We start from the raw sequence: 18,501 nt of genomic DNA, 5'->3' as shown, positions 1-18,501 counted from the left end.
TGGCGCACCACGTATTTATGGAATTGCCAAGCCATTTTGAGTGCTGGCGCAGAGAACATCCCACAGCGCCAGTTACGCCCCCAACACCTCTTGCGCCCCCAACATCCCTTGCACAAGGAAAAACCATTGAAATCCCCAATGCAGCGCAAAGGGCCGCGCTAACCCTGGACCAGCTAACCGGGCCACTATACTGCAATCGCGCAAGTGGGGTACGTGTATTTCTGGGGTGCGCGGGAAGTTTCACACTGAATTTCGCTTGCAGAGCAGGGTACGTGTATTCTGAGGGGTGCGTGGGTACTTTCACACGGTATTCCGCTTGCAGAGCGGGGTACTTGTATTCTGAGGGGTGCGCGGATACTTTTACACGCAATTTCGCTGTCTGACTGGGGTACGTGTATTCTGAGGGGTGCGTGGGTACTTTCACACGCGATTCCACTTGCAGAGCGGGGTGCGTGTATTCTGAGGGTTGCGCGGTACTTTCACACGCGATTTCGCTTGCAGAGCAGGGTACGTGTATCCAGTGGGGCGCGGGGGGAGTCTCACACGCGATAGGCCTTGGGCGAGCGGGGTACTTCTATTTCTGGGGTGCGCGGGGAGTTTCACACGCAATTCCGCTTGCAGAGCGGGGTACGTGTATCCAGTGGGGTGCGCAGGGAGTTTCACATGCGATAGGCCTTGGGCGAGCAGGGTAAGTGTATTTCTGGGGTGCGCAGGGAGTTTCACATGCGATTTTGCTTGAAGAGCGGGTTACATGTATCCAGTGGGGTGCACGGATAGTTTCCCCTGCGATAGGCCTTGGGCGAGCGGGGTACGTGTATTTCTGGGGTGCACTGGGAGTTTCACACGCGATTTCGCTTGCAGGGCGGGGTACGTGTATCCAGTGGGGTGCGTGGGAAGTTTCACACGCGATATGCCTTGGGCGAGCGGGCTACGTGTATTTCTGGGGTGCGCGGGCCCCGACTCATGTCCCCCTGTACCCCCACCCACCCAGCATTGACGGGCACCTGCCAGCAGACCCCGACTCATGTCCCCCTGAACCCCCACCCACCCAGCATTGAGGGTCACCTGCCAGCAGGCCCCGACTCATGTCCCCCTGCACCCCCACCCACCCAGCATTGACGGTTAAGGCCCGACTCATGTCCCCCTGCAGCCCCACCCACCCAGCATTGACGGGCACCTGCCAGCAGGAGCCGACTCATGTTCCCCTGTACCCCCACCCAACCAGCATTGACGGGCACCTGCCAGCAGGCCCCGACTCATGTCCCCCTGCACTCCCACCCACCCAGCATTGACGGGCACCTGCCAGCAGGCCCCGACTCATGTCCCCCTGCACTCCCACCCACCCAGCATTGACGGGCACCTGCCAGCAGGCCCAGACTCATGTCCCCCTGCATGCCCACCCACCCAGCATTGACGGTTAGGGCCCGACTCATGTCCCCCTGCACCCCCACCCACCCAGCATTGACGTGCACCTGCCAGCAGGCCCCGACTCATGTCCCCCTGTACCCCCACCCACCCAGCATTGACGGTTAGGGCCCGACTCATGTCCCTCTGCACCCCCACCCACCCAGCATTGACGGGCACCTGTCAGCAGGCCCCAACACCTCATAAAGGTGCACAATCATGGGCCTCATGTCCACCAAAATCCCACAGCACGTCACCCCAGTTTTGAGAGGCAATCAAGTCCTCAATCCACCCCACACTGAAATGCCTATTTCATGACACAATACTACGTACATCAATACATGTCCCTCACACACACACACTGGGTGCCAGTGATTGTGTAAATCCACATTTTCACATGTAGTATCCCAATGAGCAAATACCACACATGGAAGTAATCAATCAAAATGTATTATGAAATAAATGAAATGAAAGCATGACAAATATTTGAAACATGAAATGAAATGCATGTCCAAAACAGAATTAAAAAAATATGAAGAACCAATCCAAAGTAATCCAAAAGAAGATTTGTCCAAACTCTCGGTCCACCAAAGCAAATCCAAAGGAAACGCAAAATGTAAAATCCATTGATCCATGGTGAGTAAAAAAATAAAATTATCTCATAAATCCACTGTTCAACTATGTACAACCATTTCATCCAGGGTCCATGAGCCCAACGAAAGAAATTAAACCTATCAAAAAAACTACCTAGGAAATAACTATATACAAAAGTGTGGGGCATAGTCCAATCACCCCAAAATAAAGCAAAACAAAAATGAAACCTAACACTACAAACTATATACAATGGCGGCGGGCTAGTCCGACGGCTCATTTTTCGATTTCCTGGGCCAGGGCATCATCGAACTCCTCGTCTGTGTTCTGGAGGCGGGCCTCTTCCATGGCCCTGAGGTTTCGCAGGGACAATGCCATGTCCAACTCCAACTCCCTGCGAATTGCCTCGAGGCACTCGGCCCGCCTCAGCGCCCTCTGCATGGAGTTCTCCGCCCTGACCATTGTGAGCCATGCCTCTTCCTCCCGCTGCCGCTCCGCTTCTATCTGCTGGCCCAAACGATGCCACATGGAAGACACTCCCAATCCAGGGTACTCCTGCCCTACGGCCGATGCCTTCCCCTCTGATGTTGTTGGCCCCGAGACATGATCGATCCCACCTTCAGCCTGCTGCTGCCGTGCATGTGCCCTGCCTGTTGTTGCCTGCATGTCATCCTCCTGCTGGGGTCCAGTTGTTGGGGTGGCCACCCCTGCTGGACCTCGGACTCCCGACTGTGGCAGGGATGTGTCCTCCACCAGCCTGGCTGCTGGGTCAGGGACAGCTCCACAGGGTGCCCGGGTGACACTTGGGCAGGAAGATGGCACGGAGGACGACCGGCGCATAGGGTGTTCAGTTGAGGAGGGGGTCGGCAGAAGCTCCAGCACACGGAGGAACCCAGCACTGGTGACCCCGCCCAGTAGGTTGACGCGGTCTTCGCGACATTCGAAATGACGTGCGATGTCCTTGCGAGAACCCCGCACGTCATCCCGTATGTCATGAACACGTAAAGCCACCCCACCCAAGACAGGCTTAAGCCGGTCCCGGATTGGCATGTCCGCAGGGAGAGGAAGGCCAGTTGTTCTGCGGTTATCCCCTCCCTGAAAACGGGTCTGGACGAAGGCATCCCTGCTGGTGCCGGATGATGCAGTCACAGGATCGGGAACAGGATTACACACAGGCACCTCCGCGGTGGCCTGTGCTGCCTCCTGTCCCTGCCCCTGGACTGCACCACTGGCACCAGTGGAATCCCCCCCTCCAGGCCCGGTGTGTGTGACTTCCACGGCCTCCTCCTCAACCAAACCCCCAACCAACCTGGATGACTCCGTGCCATCTTCCTCCGTAGGCCCCTGTGGGGTCTTAGCTGCCCCTTCTGCTGCCGAGGAGTCCACCTCTGACCTCTGCCTCTTGGACCTACCCCTGACAGCTGCGGCCGCGTAGGCGGCACCAGACTCCTCACTCCCCGACGAGATGGCAACCTGGGAGGGGAGCTGGGCCTTGCCTCTCCGGCTGGCGGTGGTATCCCTGCCTGTGTGCTCCACAGCACCGCCTCTGCCTTCTTCATCAGTTGACGCTGCAGACAGGGAGAGACAGAAGAGACAGAAGACAGGCATCAGGGCACTGTACAATGGTCTGATACACACATGACAGTTGCAGATGAGTGGCAGTCTCAAACTTCACACATGGCATCACACTCCCCAACACACATATCATTTCAAGCGACACACATGCGGAAATGAACAGGAATGTTGCAGCAGCCAGCACCATCCATACACATACAACATCATGACCATCCGAAGGTTAGCCTGACGTCACATGCAACACGGGGATTGGCAAACACATGCACACACGCCACCAGACATATATGCATCTGTACATCTACACCACCTGTTGCAGTCAAATCCTCGGCATCCATGTCACATCTGCCAATCAGCCTCCTACATGTCAGTGTCACATGCATTCCTGGTGTATCACAGTGGCACACATGTCAAATACCCTCACATGTACACCATGCATGTACATGAAGGTGGACCCGCATCCTTGTGTCACACCCCAACCATGCCATGGTACATACACAGATATGTAAACATGTGTGCACCCCAACATGCATTTGCCCATAATGCTTTTGTACTCATACACCTTTGATGTGCCTCACACATCACTGGACTCTCATGCGGCAGGCTCATGTCCCTGTACATACACATCCATACATGGGCCTTCCAAGACATTTGTGCAACCTGCACACACCTGCCACACCTCAACATGCACAGCATCCAATCAGTATGCATGCACACTTACCTCTCGACTCCGGACGGGTCTGCCTCCCAAGGACCTGGAGGTGGAGCACTGGGTGTATGCGTTCCAGGACCCTCATCTGCATGTTGGTAAGGTGGACCCGGCGCCCCTTTGCATGCTTTGCCTTCAGGAGACGCCGGGCCTTGCCGAGAGTCCTAGACCTGAAGTCCTCTCAGCGCTTCCGGACGTGTTGCAAGTCGCGGGCTGCCACCTCCTCCACGTTGAAGGCAGCCACGATGTCCATCCAGATCCTCTTCCGTCCTTCATTGTCGGTGCGTGAACTTCCAAAGAGGGCATAATAATGCCCCAGGACTTGCTCCACCAGGATACCAACTTCTGCAGCACTGAAGCTGGTAGCCCTCTGCCTCTCTGGCTGGGGGTTGCCAGTGGTGCCGGATGGTGTTGTGTCCGACATGGCAACCCCCGAGGCAGGTGTGGGTGGGCAACTGGGTACTGGGGCTGGGCTGTGGAGCAAGATGGTACTTCAGTCAGGAGTCTTCTGTTCCAGCAGGGGTGGTCACACCAACTGGACCCCTGCAGATGGTTGACGTGTAGGCACCAAATAGCAGGGCACGTGGCCAGCAGGCAGGCAGCAGCAAATGGCAGGTGGGAGCGTGCTCGGGGCTCTGGGGGGCAGTAATTCGGCCGTCTGGGCAGGGGCGTGGTCTTCTGTGTGTTGTTGCGTAGCCAGCTTGATACGGAGTGATTTGGCATGTGAAAAAACTGCACGTTACCGTGTAATTCGAGGAAAGGCCCTTAGCCCGTAAGCGCGTCTGTGACGTTATATGCACGAGCGTTTCCCACAACACGGGTGCATACTGAATCAGCATGTGAGCAAACTGCACATCAGCGTGCTATTGGAGGAAAGGGCCTTAGCGCGTACGCACGTAAGTGACGTTACACGTGTGGGCTGGCTCAAAAGGCACACGTATGACGCCATTTTCTCGTAGGTGCTATTTGCGGTGAGCGAGCGGGTGATTCTTGTACTTCTTGTCGGTTCACACGTGATTACTTCACAACGGTTCCAGTTCGTACTCCCTGTTTCCTCAGACTGCGATCATTTCTTCTTTTGGCGGGGGTGTTGCCAACACGCACACGTATGTCTTTTTCACATTCTTTTTCCAGGCAGACAGTGAGTCGTGCACGTTTTTTCCAACTGTGGTTGCCCCCGTGTGCCGCGTACCCCTTCAGAGGTCATTGTAGGCTGCGTGTATCACGCGTACGCTTATTTTTGTGTTTCTGGGTGCCACAGCGTAGTGCAGGTTCATTTTTCCACACACGTGGTCTACCAAGGGTTGCGTGCACGTTTGATATTGTTTTTGGGGTGCCTGTGCGTTGCGTGACCTGTCATCTTCCCCCAGGGGTCACAGACAGCCTTGCTAGAGCACTAGGGTACGAATACCATCTAGTACCCTACCTCTTTCACCCCAATTGCCCAGGACAATTGTTTACTGCAACTCCCATATGCAAAACAACATCAGTGCCATGGTTGGGAGCGACCAAGCAGTAAGGGAGGCAAAGGTGGTCGACCTCCAAAAGGTGGGTGCGTTAGGGGACGTGGCCAGGATGTGCAGGGTGGCCCAAGCAGGCAGTGTGTGGAGGACCAATCGGGGCCACCTATGCCCCCCCACCCCCAAAATGGTTGTGGGAAATGTAGCTGACACCATCCCAGCTCAGCCCTTGTTAAACCGGCCCATATTGTCAACTGAACCGGCACAGGATGACTCCCAGGCTGACTTCCAGGTCACCAAGTCTAAGCCACGTGTGGCGGTGAAGGTTGCTGTCACCAGGCCACGTGGATCTGGGGCAGCAATGTCATCTGCTGCCCCAAGTAGCCAGGGTGAGGAGGCTCAATCCACCCCAGCTCCAAGTCTCCCAGCCAGGACAGTGTCGGTCCAAGTCCATCACACCAACGTTGGTCCTGCCAACATCACCCTGCAGCCAATGCCTGCACTGAGACCTTTGGTCATTGTGCCTTCGCAAACTTACAGTACCCAGTCCACCTGCACTTCTGCCCCTACCAACCAGAGCGGCGTAAGCCACTCACGATCCGCACCACCTCTCAAGAGGAAGAAGGGTGCTCTTGCGGTACAGGCTGGGACCCCAGACACGGCTACACACTCCGCCACGTCAAGGAAGCCTAGCTTCAATGACGCCGAACTAGATGCGCTTGTGGCCTATGTGTTGGCACATAGCCGCGAAATGGTGGTGACTGCAGGGTGCAAGACTACGCCTGCTCAACGTAGGGCCCACTGGCAGACCATTGCGGACCACATTAGTGCCCTTGGATTTGTGAGGCGCACAGCTGATGATTGCTACAAGCGGTGCAAGGACCTGAAACGCAGAGCAAAGAACAAGCTGGCTTCCAATCATGCCTCTACTCTGGTGACTGGTGGTGGGTCTCCACCAGAGGACGACCAACTCACTGAACACGAGTCTGTCGCTGGAACCTTCGTCACAGAGGAACAGATCCGAGGCGTGGGAGACCTACCAGATCTTGAAGCATTGTCCGGTCAGTGCCCATGCATGTGTGTGTAATCCATGTGTATGTTGCTTGGGTGATGTGTTCTCATTCAGTGCCAGGTGAGGGTGTGTAGTCATGACTGGTATGGGTCAACCATGTGGTTCCTCCAAACCATTCCCCGGCCTTTGGTTTGGGTATGACAGTATCCCTTCTGACCACAGTAGCCAATTTTCACCATATTACTGCAGTTGCCCTTCAACTGTCATCTTGCAACAACATTGTTCAAAATGTTTTCCTGTTCATTCAGCCTGATTGTTTCAATCCTTGCCATTTTTATGACACATTTTTCTGCCCTACTGCCACAAATGTGACATGCTTCTGTCATAGATTACACCCCACAATGGCCCACATTTATTACCTTGTTATGGGAATGATTTAACCATTCAGGCTGATTGAGTAATGGCCTGCACACAATCATTTTTGGGCCCTGTTTGAATGTTGAACATGACTGTTGTCTTCTGTCATGTTGAAGTGACCAACCATTGATGCATCCATCTGCCTGCCATCACTGTATAATTGAACACTGGATCTGTAGCAGCGTGTGGCACATGCGTGTTTTGTCACACTATTTTGCATGTTGTATCTCATGATGTCCATCTCACATGGATGGGTGACAGTACTTATTTCCTACCATGTGGCTGTACTTGTCAAATGTACCATGGCTATGCTATGTGCCATCTGTGTGCTGGCATGTGTCATGTATGTGTATTGGACATGCCACTCTCAGGCTAATGTGTGATGCCAGTGCTATCCAGCATGCAGCACATGTGTTGCTTTTCCATCTTGGAGTCCTCAGTGTCTGCTTCTTGCCTCCCCTTCCAAATCATTGACAGTTCATGCATGCCATGGTTATAGTCATGTGGGACATGTGTAATTTATGTACTGAATCTCTGCCTCGTCAGGCCTATGTGTGTGCTATGGGACTCATGCCTGTTTCCATTTGTTATCTTTCATGTTTTTGCAGGTGATGAGGCACTTGATGCTGTTGAGGAGGAGGAGATGGTGCAGACCCAGGAGGAATCACAGCCACAACCGGGCACCACTGGAGGACGTGGGGTGGTGGTGGGTGAAAACCCATTTGTCCTACAAACCAAGCTGTCCAGGGGTGTCTCTGGGTGCACCTCCGCAGACCTCTATGAATCAGGTGCTGAATCGGACAGTGAGACATATGTGCTGTCGCAGGTGAGTGTTTCTGGCAGGGATGCTGTTCTGTCCAACCCACCTGCACCGGGGGTATACCCCTCTATGAGGATTTCAGTGTTGGTAAGTCTGCCTTTGGCGGTTACGGATGCATGGTCACACTCCACAATATTTGCTCCTGTTCCTGGGCCAGCAGATCAAAGGAGGAATGCAGTCCTGCAGCCTCAGGCAGTGCCAGCACAGCAAGGTGCAGATCGCCTTGCCCCAAACAGGTGTGGTGCCCGTCAACGCTGTGGCCGTGTGCCACCAGGCAATACAGTGTGGGAGAACTCCATGTACAGTATTGCAGCACAACAGGGAGCATCGTGTGAAATGATGGCTCAGGCAATGGATAGGGTGGCCACTTCCATTCTCTCCCCTGAAAGGCAGACGGAGCTTCAGCAGCAGGCAACAGACTCCATTTGCCACTCACACAGGGAGGACATGTTGGCGTCCAACAGGGACCGACGGGCTGGACTGGAGGCTCTGCGCGAAGCCATATCTGTAGAGTCACAGGCCCACAGGGAAGCCCTGAGGTTAGAACGCGGGTTCCTCAGAGATATTCTGGGTGAACTTGAGGCTTCCCGGAATTTTATGTCAGAATAGCAGCTGGAGCAGCTCACATGTTCACTCTCGGCTGAGCTCCAGGCAACCCGTGTGGAGATCCGGGCATCACGCGAGGCCATGCAGGCAGAAATGCGGGCAACCCGTGAGGTGCTGCATGGGGATCTCCGTACCATCATCCTGCTGAACCAAACCTTCCAGACCGCATGCTTGCTGCCATGGAGGACCATACCAGGGCTTTGCGTGGGCTGCCTCCCATATCACGGCCACCTCCTGATGTAGCAGCAGAGGGTGAAGAGAGCGAACGCAGTTCTCCCACTGTAGCGCAGCCGTGCAGGCCATGAGCCCATGGATGTATTTATTTTCTCAACATCCACGCATGTGGGTGTTGGAGTGCACCCTGTACCTCGAACCTCCTTGGTGCCCCCCCCCCCGGTCCACACATGGGCATTTTTGATATTTTTTTTATATATTTTTTTTACAGTGTGTTGCTTTGTGTGGCTCCCGTGGGCATCCACTGTGTATTCCAGCTGGGCACATGCAGGCTTGTCCTGTCTTTGGGTTAGATGCTTGGTTTCCTGACACACACACCCCTCCTGCTTCCCCTTTCCATGGGCTTGCAAAGGGTGTGACCAAGTGACAGTAACTTACACAGTGACATTGGGCTCCCATGAGTTGTGTGGGCAGTCTGTAGTCAAAACTGTGTGTACATCCCTAGTGGGGATTGTTGTTGGATTCTACACTGCATGGTGTATTGATATGTGCTTGTGCATCCATGTCTGTCTCCTTATTTACATGTAGGTTCTTCATGTCTTCACGAGGCCATCTCCTTTGCAGATGCAGTTCATGTTGTATGCAGTACACTGAGACATTTGCCTGACAGCAACACTCTGCAGTTGGAAGGGGTCGATGTGCTGCCTTAGTCAGGTTGTGAGACTTGCACTACTTCAATTTTTTACTATCATATATTGACACGGTTTCATACTGAACTGATGTTTTGTGTTGTTGGTAAGTATTTGTTCATGTGTGCTGTTTCTTATTGATTGCTGAGCGCATATTGTCTGTGGCCTGTTTACATTATGGACAGACACTTTGTGACACTTGTGTCATGTGTTGTGCATTCATTTGGTTGCTTTCACATTGCATGCCATGGCATGGTGTGTTGGGTCGCTGAGATGGGGAGGGATTGGGTGACATGGTACTATTTTGATGTGGTATTTTGCAAGGGGGTAGTTATTCCTGCTGCATGAATGTGTGTCTTTTTGTGAAACAGCATTGGGTGTTTTTAAGTAGGTAGGGATGCACACAATGTAACACTTCCAGGTGAACAATCTCAGGCTGGTAGGGTTGTGACAGCTGACTGTCCCTTTTGTCATCATCATTGATTGTCAGCTGGTATGTGCCAGGCCTGTGTGCACTCCGCAGGGGTGGGATTTTAGGTGAAGTAATTTGCCACAAGCTGGGTACGGGCTGCCTCACCACGTGCCCTTTCACCTCCCATGCGCAGCGGCCGTGCATGTGGTTGCGGATGTGGGGGCACCGCCATGTCCACCGGCACGCCCCTGCGGGTTGCAACGTTGGGCAGGACACATGCTGCCACTATGATCCTGCACACTAGTGGGGGCGCATATAGCAGCTGCCCACCAGAGCGGTCAAGGGAGCGAAAATGTGACTTGAGCACTCCGAATGTGCGCTCCACTATGCCCAGGGTTGCAATAGGGGCTGTGTTGTATCTTACCTCGGGTGGTGTCGTGGGGTTCCGAATTGGCGTCATCATGTAGGTGCTCAGAGGGTAGGCACTGTCCCCTAGGGCGGTGATAATGGTTGTCATTAGTGGGGTTTTCTTATTTCTCAGTTTCAGACATGCATGCATGTAGAGATGCATTTATACTCACCAATTAGCCATGTGTCGCTATGCCGGCCAGCTTCCAGGTCCCGGTTTAGGGGTGACATTCTGAATATGAAACTATCATGGCTGGACCCTGGATAGTTGGCATATACTGAGGTGATGATTACCTTGGCATCACATACAACCTGCACGTTGTTGGAATGCCAGTGCTTGCGGTTCCGATAGATGTGCTCAGTGGCCCTGGGTGGACGTAAAGCCACATGGGTGCAATCGATGGCACCTAGGACTTTGGGGAAGTGTGCCACCCTGTAAAATTGCTGGACAACAGCCTGCCTTTCGGCAGGTGTTCTGGGCATGTATATGTGCCTGCGGACTGAGGGGCGCGCAGTGATGATTGCCAACACCTGGTGTAGGCAGCGTGACTGCATGGCCCGTGAGACCCCCCCCCACTAAGGCACTTGTCCGCTGAAATGAACCAGTAGCCAAGAAGTGCAGTACATTGAGCACCTTTTCGAAGGGGCTCAGTGCTTGTGAGCACAGGGTGGGTGATGTGAGGTCATCCTCCCACTCCCTCACCAGGTCTAGGATTATGTGTGGTTGAAACCTGTACCTCCCATACACCTGGTCATCAGGCATCCCAAAAAGACTGGTCCTGGGTAAAAAAATGCGGGGCCTGGCTATCCTCCTCCTCCTGCGGTGTCCCATGACTACTGCTGCGAGGAACGGTACATTCATCGTAGCGTCTGAGCTTGTTTGTTGTTTGCGCGCACTTCGCGGGGCCGCTTACGCCTGCTTTTCCATTGGCAATTTCCTGCAGAAATATTCCTCCGGGGCTCAAGCGCTGGCGATCCATAGTACAGGCAAGATTCTCGCAGGAATGCAAAGTGTTTTTATTCTTGCAGTAAAACGAAAACGCCTTAAAAATAAAAAACATTTTTAAGCCCCCTTATTACTCTACATATGCAGCATTCATCATTTGTGGTCCTCCCCGCACCCCTCTCTGAAATCAGTCTGCCTGCAGCCCCTATCCTTATATCGTTTTGCCCCTGGTTCTTCCTGTGGCGCATTTGACTTACTGCGGCTCTTCACCGGGGTGGTGGGGGGATCCTGTGACGTTCCTTCACCGAGACTAAAACGATCTCACTGAAAAAGGTCTCTTTAGCACTTCCCAAAGTGTCAGCTCACCAGCTTGTCCTCTTTCACCCTTCCCATCCCTAACCTGATATGAAACCTCCCCTTCTTACCTTCTATGTGTCATTTATTGCGAACCAGCAGGATTATCGCGGGGACATCTTGTATTGAGCAAAAGAAAAGGTGCTTTTCATGTCTGAAAAGCCGGATTTTTCATGTCTGAAAAGCCTCAGTGCCACAGTGCACCGGGAAAGTATATGAAACGTTTTTGGTCCTGAGGGCACCCGTCTTTGCCATCACATTTCTTAAGAAACATCTAGACGGATTTACACCCAACTCCAAAAAAGGAATATCTGCAGTGCTTTTTGTGAACTTGTTTCTTATTTGGCAGAACTCTGCCAAGGCATTGCCACTGTCCACCAATCCAAAGGTACACCTTTTTCTCTTTGGGTATAGCAATAGTGTTCACAAAAGTCAGTGGTTCTTAAGTTTCACCTTAACAACAACATATATATATATATATATATATATATATATATCTAATTTGAGTTTACTGTTCCTAAAATTCTGGAGGTAATAACTTTTGACTCACAGGATGGATTTCGATGAAATCGTCACCTCCATCTGCCCCCCACCCCCTCCCAAAATAAAGTCTGGGACAGGCCTCTCCAAATTGGAAAATGTGGGGATAGTTCCTTAAACTGTTTAAATGTTATTAGACCAAGACCACACGCTGTTTTCAGCCTTCTCCCATTAATTTTACTATGGAGATAAAGGTGCTTCCTTTTAACATGTGTAGTGTGGAAAACCACTGGATGGACTTGCAGCATATAAAAAACAGGTTGGGCATAAAGTGTTTCTGATATTGCTCTTTTGTAGTATGGTGTAAGTTTATGCAGTAGCTTTTTTTTAAACAATGGACGCATTGCAAGTGCGAAAAACACATCATGGGTTTGAGGCGGGAAAGGGGATAATAGGAGCAGGACAGGGGATATATAACCAGTGTGGTGGGGTTTGGTAGGGACCAAAAAAAGTGAAGGGGTGCACATGGCGAGTGGAAGTGAGCATGGGGAAGATTTCCTAATTTTCAAACATCTTCCCTTTACCATGGTAATCTGCAATTGCTGTGGGAATGATTATTGCGGCAATACAAAGAGGCGTCACAGTGATCAGGGTTTTATTTCTGTGGGAAATGTTTTGATGAAACACTGCCCCCCCACCCCCCGAATGAAACTAGGGGTGGAAATAAGGACCCACTTGGGCCATGGCTAGTTGCCCATGGTGTTTTGTCTTAGCCTAATTGTTCCAAAATGGCATGATCGGTTGGATCTGGTTATTTATTTGATAGAGGGATAGAGTACACATGCTTCTTCCATGGTTCTACGAGTGGACCACAGCCTTTTTTGATTATTGTGGCAATGTGTACAGTCAAAGACAGTGGGTGGCCAGTGGGATCTGGTGGTTTACTAGTCAGGGCAATATGGGCCCCGGCCAAAGGCCATGTCCTGCGGGCCACAGTGTTTTTTTCTAATTGTTGCAGATTGGGCAGTGGCCACGGCAAGTAGGCCTTGAGAAAGATATAGTATCACAAAAAACCTAAAATCAGTGAAAAAACATTAAGGCAGAGGTGAGGTGATCCTACTCGTTGCAACAAAACTCAGGAAATACTGGAGGTGTGGGAACTAAGAGAAGTGCTACAAAGCAACCCTGCCGGGGTCCCTCGCTGATGCCTGACAAATATGTGTTTTTTCAACAACTGTTTGCATTGAGCCTTGCAGCAGCAGTACAGTAAAGATATGTGCTTTTCTGTTTACCCCAAAAATAGAACATTTAATTTCTTTGATTTTTTGGGAAATGTTTTCAGTGTAAACTGAAACCCAGAATGTATACATGTACTTAATGACACCATGTCAAAGGGTTGTTGATTCCGTTTTTTCAAAGGCTCAATTTGTTCTTAAGTAACAAGCACGTTCGTCTTTCCATATCCTGGTTTATTGATTTTGTTGTGATATAGGTATTGGGTAAGGAACAGAATTAGAAACTGGGACACTTGTGGCTCTTTTTCACTGTTTCAGCTGCTGATCTAAACAAAAGTTGTTTGTAATATGAGTGAGTGTTCTGAACTGGGTCTTACGTTGTCCTCCCACTCCTGAATTATTCTTAGCGCATCATTACAAATACGGTGGTGCAGTAAAAAAACAGCAGTAATGTGGCAGTAATTCAGTTACCATTGTTTTACCGCACCACCGTACTACAGGTTTGGCAGTGAGGTGGAAAAATGTTTTCCTGCAATAGGAGAATCCACCATGTTACCACCAAACAAATAAGGGGAATTACCGCCAGTGGTAATTCTGCCAAAATCCCCATGGAGTCCAGTGGACTCCAAAGAATGGGGACATACACTGACTACCACCACTTGTAATCCAGCGGTAAATTCGTTGGGCCAAGTGGCCGTAACAGTAATTCTCTTTGGTGGTTTTCTGGTGGATTTACTGCCAGAATACTGCCACACTTGTAATTAGGCCCGAAGTCTTTGTGTCACGGTTTCCCTTCATGGATTGCTTTACATATCTACCAGCATAATCTACCAATATCTAACTCTTTCCTTCTTGTGTTTGATTGCAGGTGGGTCACCCTTCCCAGCTATTTATTGTGTTGGAAATCGAAGGTGATGATTACGAGATTGAGCTGAAACAAAACAAGTAAGTTGTACAAGATAATTGGACGTGGTTTGTGAGTGGAAGGGGTAAGTGCTATTTTGGTGGACCTCATTCTGAAGATTGTATTGTGAGAAGCCTGGTTGGGTTGGTTAAGTGTTTATGGGTCAGGTGCAGGTTGTTTGATGAGAGAATCCAATTGAATTGTTGGGGCTAGGAGGGGAACTATGTTCGACTAGTATGTCATTTGTTAGCCAAACAGCATCATTAGTTTTGGCTATTAGGTGGCAGTGAAAGCGCTACCAAAAAAGCCAAAACTATTGTCATTAAAATAAGAGCTTTAACATGAGAGCTTGAAGTAGGTGCTTTGAATGCAGGTTTGTAATGCTTTTCAATGCAGATTGACACATGAGGATTGATATATGTAGTTTGACTATGTCCCACCCATTTAATGGCCATTGCTAAGTGAGATCTATAGCGTTTTGACCATCGTGAAAAGAATGGGCAGAAAACTTGAAAGAAAGTGGCGCAAATCTAACACTTTTTGCGATACAGTACTTTTCAAGAGCCATACCTGTGACTGTCACGGGGCAACATAATCCACTGCTGTATGGCAGACCCCACAAACCAAGGAACTGTACAAAATACCTAGGGAACTCACTAATCCTGAGCAGTCAAGCTGCGCCGTCAGCCCTTTCCAGCCTTTGTGTGTGAACTGGCCTTCTTTGTCGTTAATGTTAATGTCAATTTTAAAGGACATTTGTACCACGCACTATCACCACCGGAGTGGTCCCCTGAGAAAAATGTAAGAAATTAACAATGAACATCCACACCCTGATAAAATTCCCCCCGCCCTCTGCCACCACTTGGACTCCTTTTAGAGCCTGTAAATTCTTCTAGCTTCACATTCTTTAACCTAGCATTTGAAGACAACTTCACCAGATGAGTGAAAAATATGAAGGCCTCCTCAGCTTCACACCACCCAGGCTCAACCACCACCTAAGAGGACCAGATCTGTACCGAAGCTCTCTGCATAACTAAACAGAGAAATTATGCCCCTTACCCTCATAGTGCAGTGGTGCCCAAACAACTGAATAAAAGTGTCCCGCTTAAGAAACTAATTGCTGTCCCTAACCAATAAGACCACTTTCATTTAATATTAAATCTTCCTTTTCTGGTCAAAATCTTAGAGAGAATCGCTCTAGTGCAACTTGAAAACCACAGCAAGAGCGCAGGCCTTCTTCATGACAGACCATCATGGTTTCAGTCAGGTATGAGCACAAACTACACTGATGGATAAGGGGAGGAGATTATAAAAGCATCTGACGCCAGACAACGGGTAGCCCTCATATAACTGGACTTATTGGCAGCAAACAAATCGGTTGACCTTAAAACCCTAAATGACTGCATACAGGAAACCCTGAGGAAGGACTTTTTTATTTTGTTCCTCATGCTCAGTCCAAGCGTGGGACCAGGTATAAAACCCATGCTGTTCAGTATTGTCTTGCTTTCAAGACAAGCATGTGTCCCCTGGGCTACCCTTTTAGTAACACACTTAAATGTGTACACTCCTTTGTGACAGATCACTCTACTTAAGTCATACTGTGTCACTTCCTCTTCAATTCCAACTCATCTCTCTTAACCGGGCTCTGCATTGCATATATGCGCACCTGCTTTACCCAGAGGATGTGTAACTGAACTTTGAGACAAGTGATCACCTAAAAGCATAACTGAAAAATAGCTATTCAAGATGGGACGATCACGAGCAGCCTCTGCATCAATGTGTGCAAATAAGGGGAAACATAACTGTGAGCACACTCGACAATGCCTCCATCCCATCAGAAAATACATGAAGTTTAAGCCAACCATATCTAATGTTATAACCATCACTTCTCCCGATTCAGTGAAAGGGGTGCAATGCCAAGGACGAGGCTAGCCAAACTGGGCAAAGTCAAGGTGTAGAGAACATGAGCAGCCCAGCTTGGAGTTGCAAATAACCATCTTCTATTTAGAAAGCACTTAAAGACACTACTCTTCCCACAATGAATAATCGTGTGGAACAGTCATGTTTAAGTTGTGTTACTGCTATATAGCGCCTGAAGCACATTTGAAGTAAGAGTGGGTATGGGCAGACCAACTCGTTTGCCGTTTGGCACAGAGGGAATTATCGGAATAGGGCGATTATGGGATGTTTGAGCAATGTAGTTGGGTGCTTGGAGTCCTCTTGTAAAGAGTAGCAATAGAGTGAGGAAGAAGAGGATAAGGATGAGCAGGATAATTCTGTAGAGGTGTGAGGAATTCGACCATCCGTACGGTGGGTGTGCACTCCCCTGGACTTTTTTGAAATGTTATATGAAGTTGAATGATGGCAGATCAACCTCTGGAAAATGTGTGGGGCTAATCCGCACACATGTTCCAATGCGCACCACATGACAAACACATAGACCCATGTACACTGGGTGGACACAGTCTACAGGCGTCACCGCCCAGTCACATTTAGTTGGAATGTGACAGTCAGGAGTACATCCAGACATCACAATAAGGGAGGACAAAACCTTCCTCCTGCCATTGCTAGTCTGATTAAATGGCAAAGGCCACATGGATCCGCCCTGTCCTTTGTTGGCCCTGCGCGTGCCAGCTATGCATACTGATGAGAGTTAATTCAAGCAGGTCCATGAGAGGCCTAGTCGCAGGGCTAACAAAAGACAAGAAACCCCAACACCTTTGATATGCATTTTTGTCAACCTGAAGCCACCTTCTGCCTCTTATTATCAAGGGCAGTGAAATGTCATGTCTGGGACAGCTGTTTACAGTAATCATCCCCACAGCGGACCCATTCAGAAGGTACGAGTATGTGGTTGGCAGCAAACGAAAGTCGAGTCTGGCTGCGGCTTCAAGGGAGACCTGCCGCCTTAATCAGGAATCACAGAGAGTTCAATTAACCAGAGAGGCCCTTTGATCCACAACAGACAGGAAGATCGGTGGGACTTAGTAGTACTTGTTTTCACCCCTTCACCTTTCCTGTTGCAAAGCACTCTGGTTATGACCTCACGCATACAGGAGATTGTTGGTAGGGACCCATGATTGATTCTAGTTAGGCTTAGCCTACACCAGTCACTGGGGCCCATGTGGCTTTAAAAGCGGGTTGAGCCCCTCTTTTGGCAGATCATCTGAGGACCTGCCTTACAGCTTCCACCAATGAAGGAGGGCCAGGATTTCCAAAGAGGGAAGCAAGATCCCTTCCCTAAACATCTCCCAGTGAACAGAGGGAAATACTGAACCCAAAGGAACCTTACAGCAGCTGCAGAACCGGAACCCAGCCAGCACACAGATTGCCATGCTAGTATCTTCAATCAAGCTTTTTGGGTGGGAAGGGCCAGAGAGTTCCTGAACCAAACCCAGCACAAGGCAGGTGCCTACAACGCTCCTCAGCTTTGGGCCATCTGCCTAAAAGGACGACAGAAGCCCAGTGAAGAAGCTAGGAGGAGTGTATCAACAAGCATCAACCAGCGTCTGCCTTAAAGGACATTATTAAGACAGTCGAGCCCCTCGAGCTGCAACCGACTGCACCACTGACTGTTGTCATGGCGGTGTCGCTAACGTCGTCCGAGACGCCTCGATCAATGCTTTGATCCGCCAACCAGCACAAAGATAATGATTCCTGACCCCAAGCCGCCGTGTAGGCCAGCCTGCAGCTGTCCGTCCAGTCTCGTTTGCCGAACTGCCTGACGCCTGATACCTCTAGCTTTCTCCCGCCTTGAACTCTTTCGCAGAAGCTGCAAAGTGCCCTGAAACCAACTCGACCCTGTCGAGCCCCAAAGCACAAGGTACATTGCATGACGCAATCTGGGTCCCAGCCTCATAAACCAAGTTACAGGAGATACGGTACAGTCTCAGGTCACACGTAACAGTGTAACCCTGTATCTGTTTTATTTGTAAAACAGCTAGTGCCCCACCAAGATTGAGGGTGCAGCATATCAAAAGGTGCCCCTTTGAGCTGCCCAGGCTCCCTAGCATCACAGTTATGTACTTGCCCTGTTTTGCAGTGTTGAGATGCAGAGGTGCTGACTTCTTTAAGATGGGACCTCTTTCAGTGGATTCAATAATGTATGGAACCTGCATCTGGAGTAGCCTGGGCACATGGCTCACAGAAGTGCAAAGCTCCTCAAACCGTAAATCGCAAGAGCGGATTCCTCCAGGAGCAGGCAGTCCACAACAGTAATGATCAGGGAGGTGAAGTGTGCTTCTAAGGAGTGAACCCTGTCAAGTCCTCACGCTCACTACATAGATGCTTCTCCTTTCCCTAGAGCCA

General features: G+C 50.4%; 1 protein-coding gene across 4 annotated transcripts in view; it reads left to right on the top strand.

Moving 5' to 3' along the window:
• Window positions 1–18,501, top strand: part of ADAM15 (ADAM metallopeptidase domain 15) — a 583,228-nt gene that overhangs the window by 228,619 nt on the left and 336,108 nt on the right. For all 4 annotated transcript variants that reach the window (XM_069650163.1, XM_069650162.1, XM_069650165.1 and 1 more), the window contains exon 3: window positions 14,158–14,234. In XM_069650163.1, the coding sequence (XP_069506264.1) occupies window positions 14,158–14,234 (77 nt within the window). The remainder of the gene's footprint in view (window positions 1–14,157; window positions 14,235–18,501) is intronic.

Source organism: Ambystoma mexicanum, chromosome 1p (assembly GCF_040938575.1).
Source record: "Ambystoma mexicanum isolate Mex_15411 chromosome 1p, UKY_AmexF1_1, whole genome shotgun sequence".
In the NCBI taxonomy this organism is placed as follows: domain Eukaryota; kingdom Metazoa; phylum Chordata; class Amphibia; order Caudata; family Ambystomatidae; genus Ambystoma; species Ambystoma mexicanum.
This window is presented reverse-complemented; position numbering and strand designations above follow the sequence as displayed.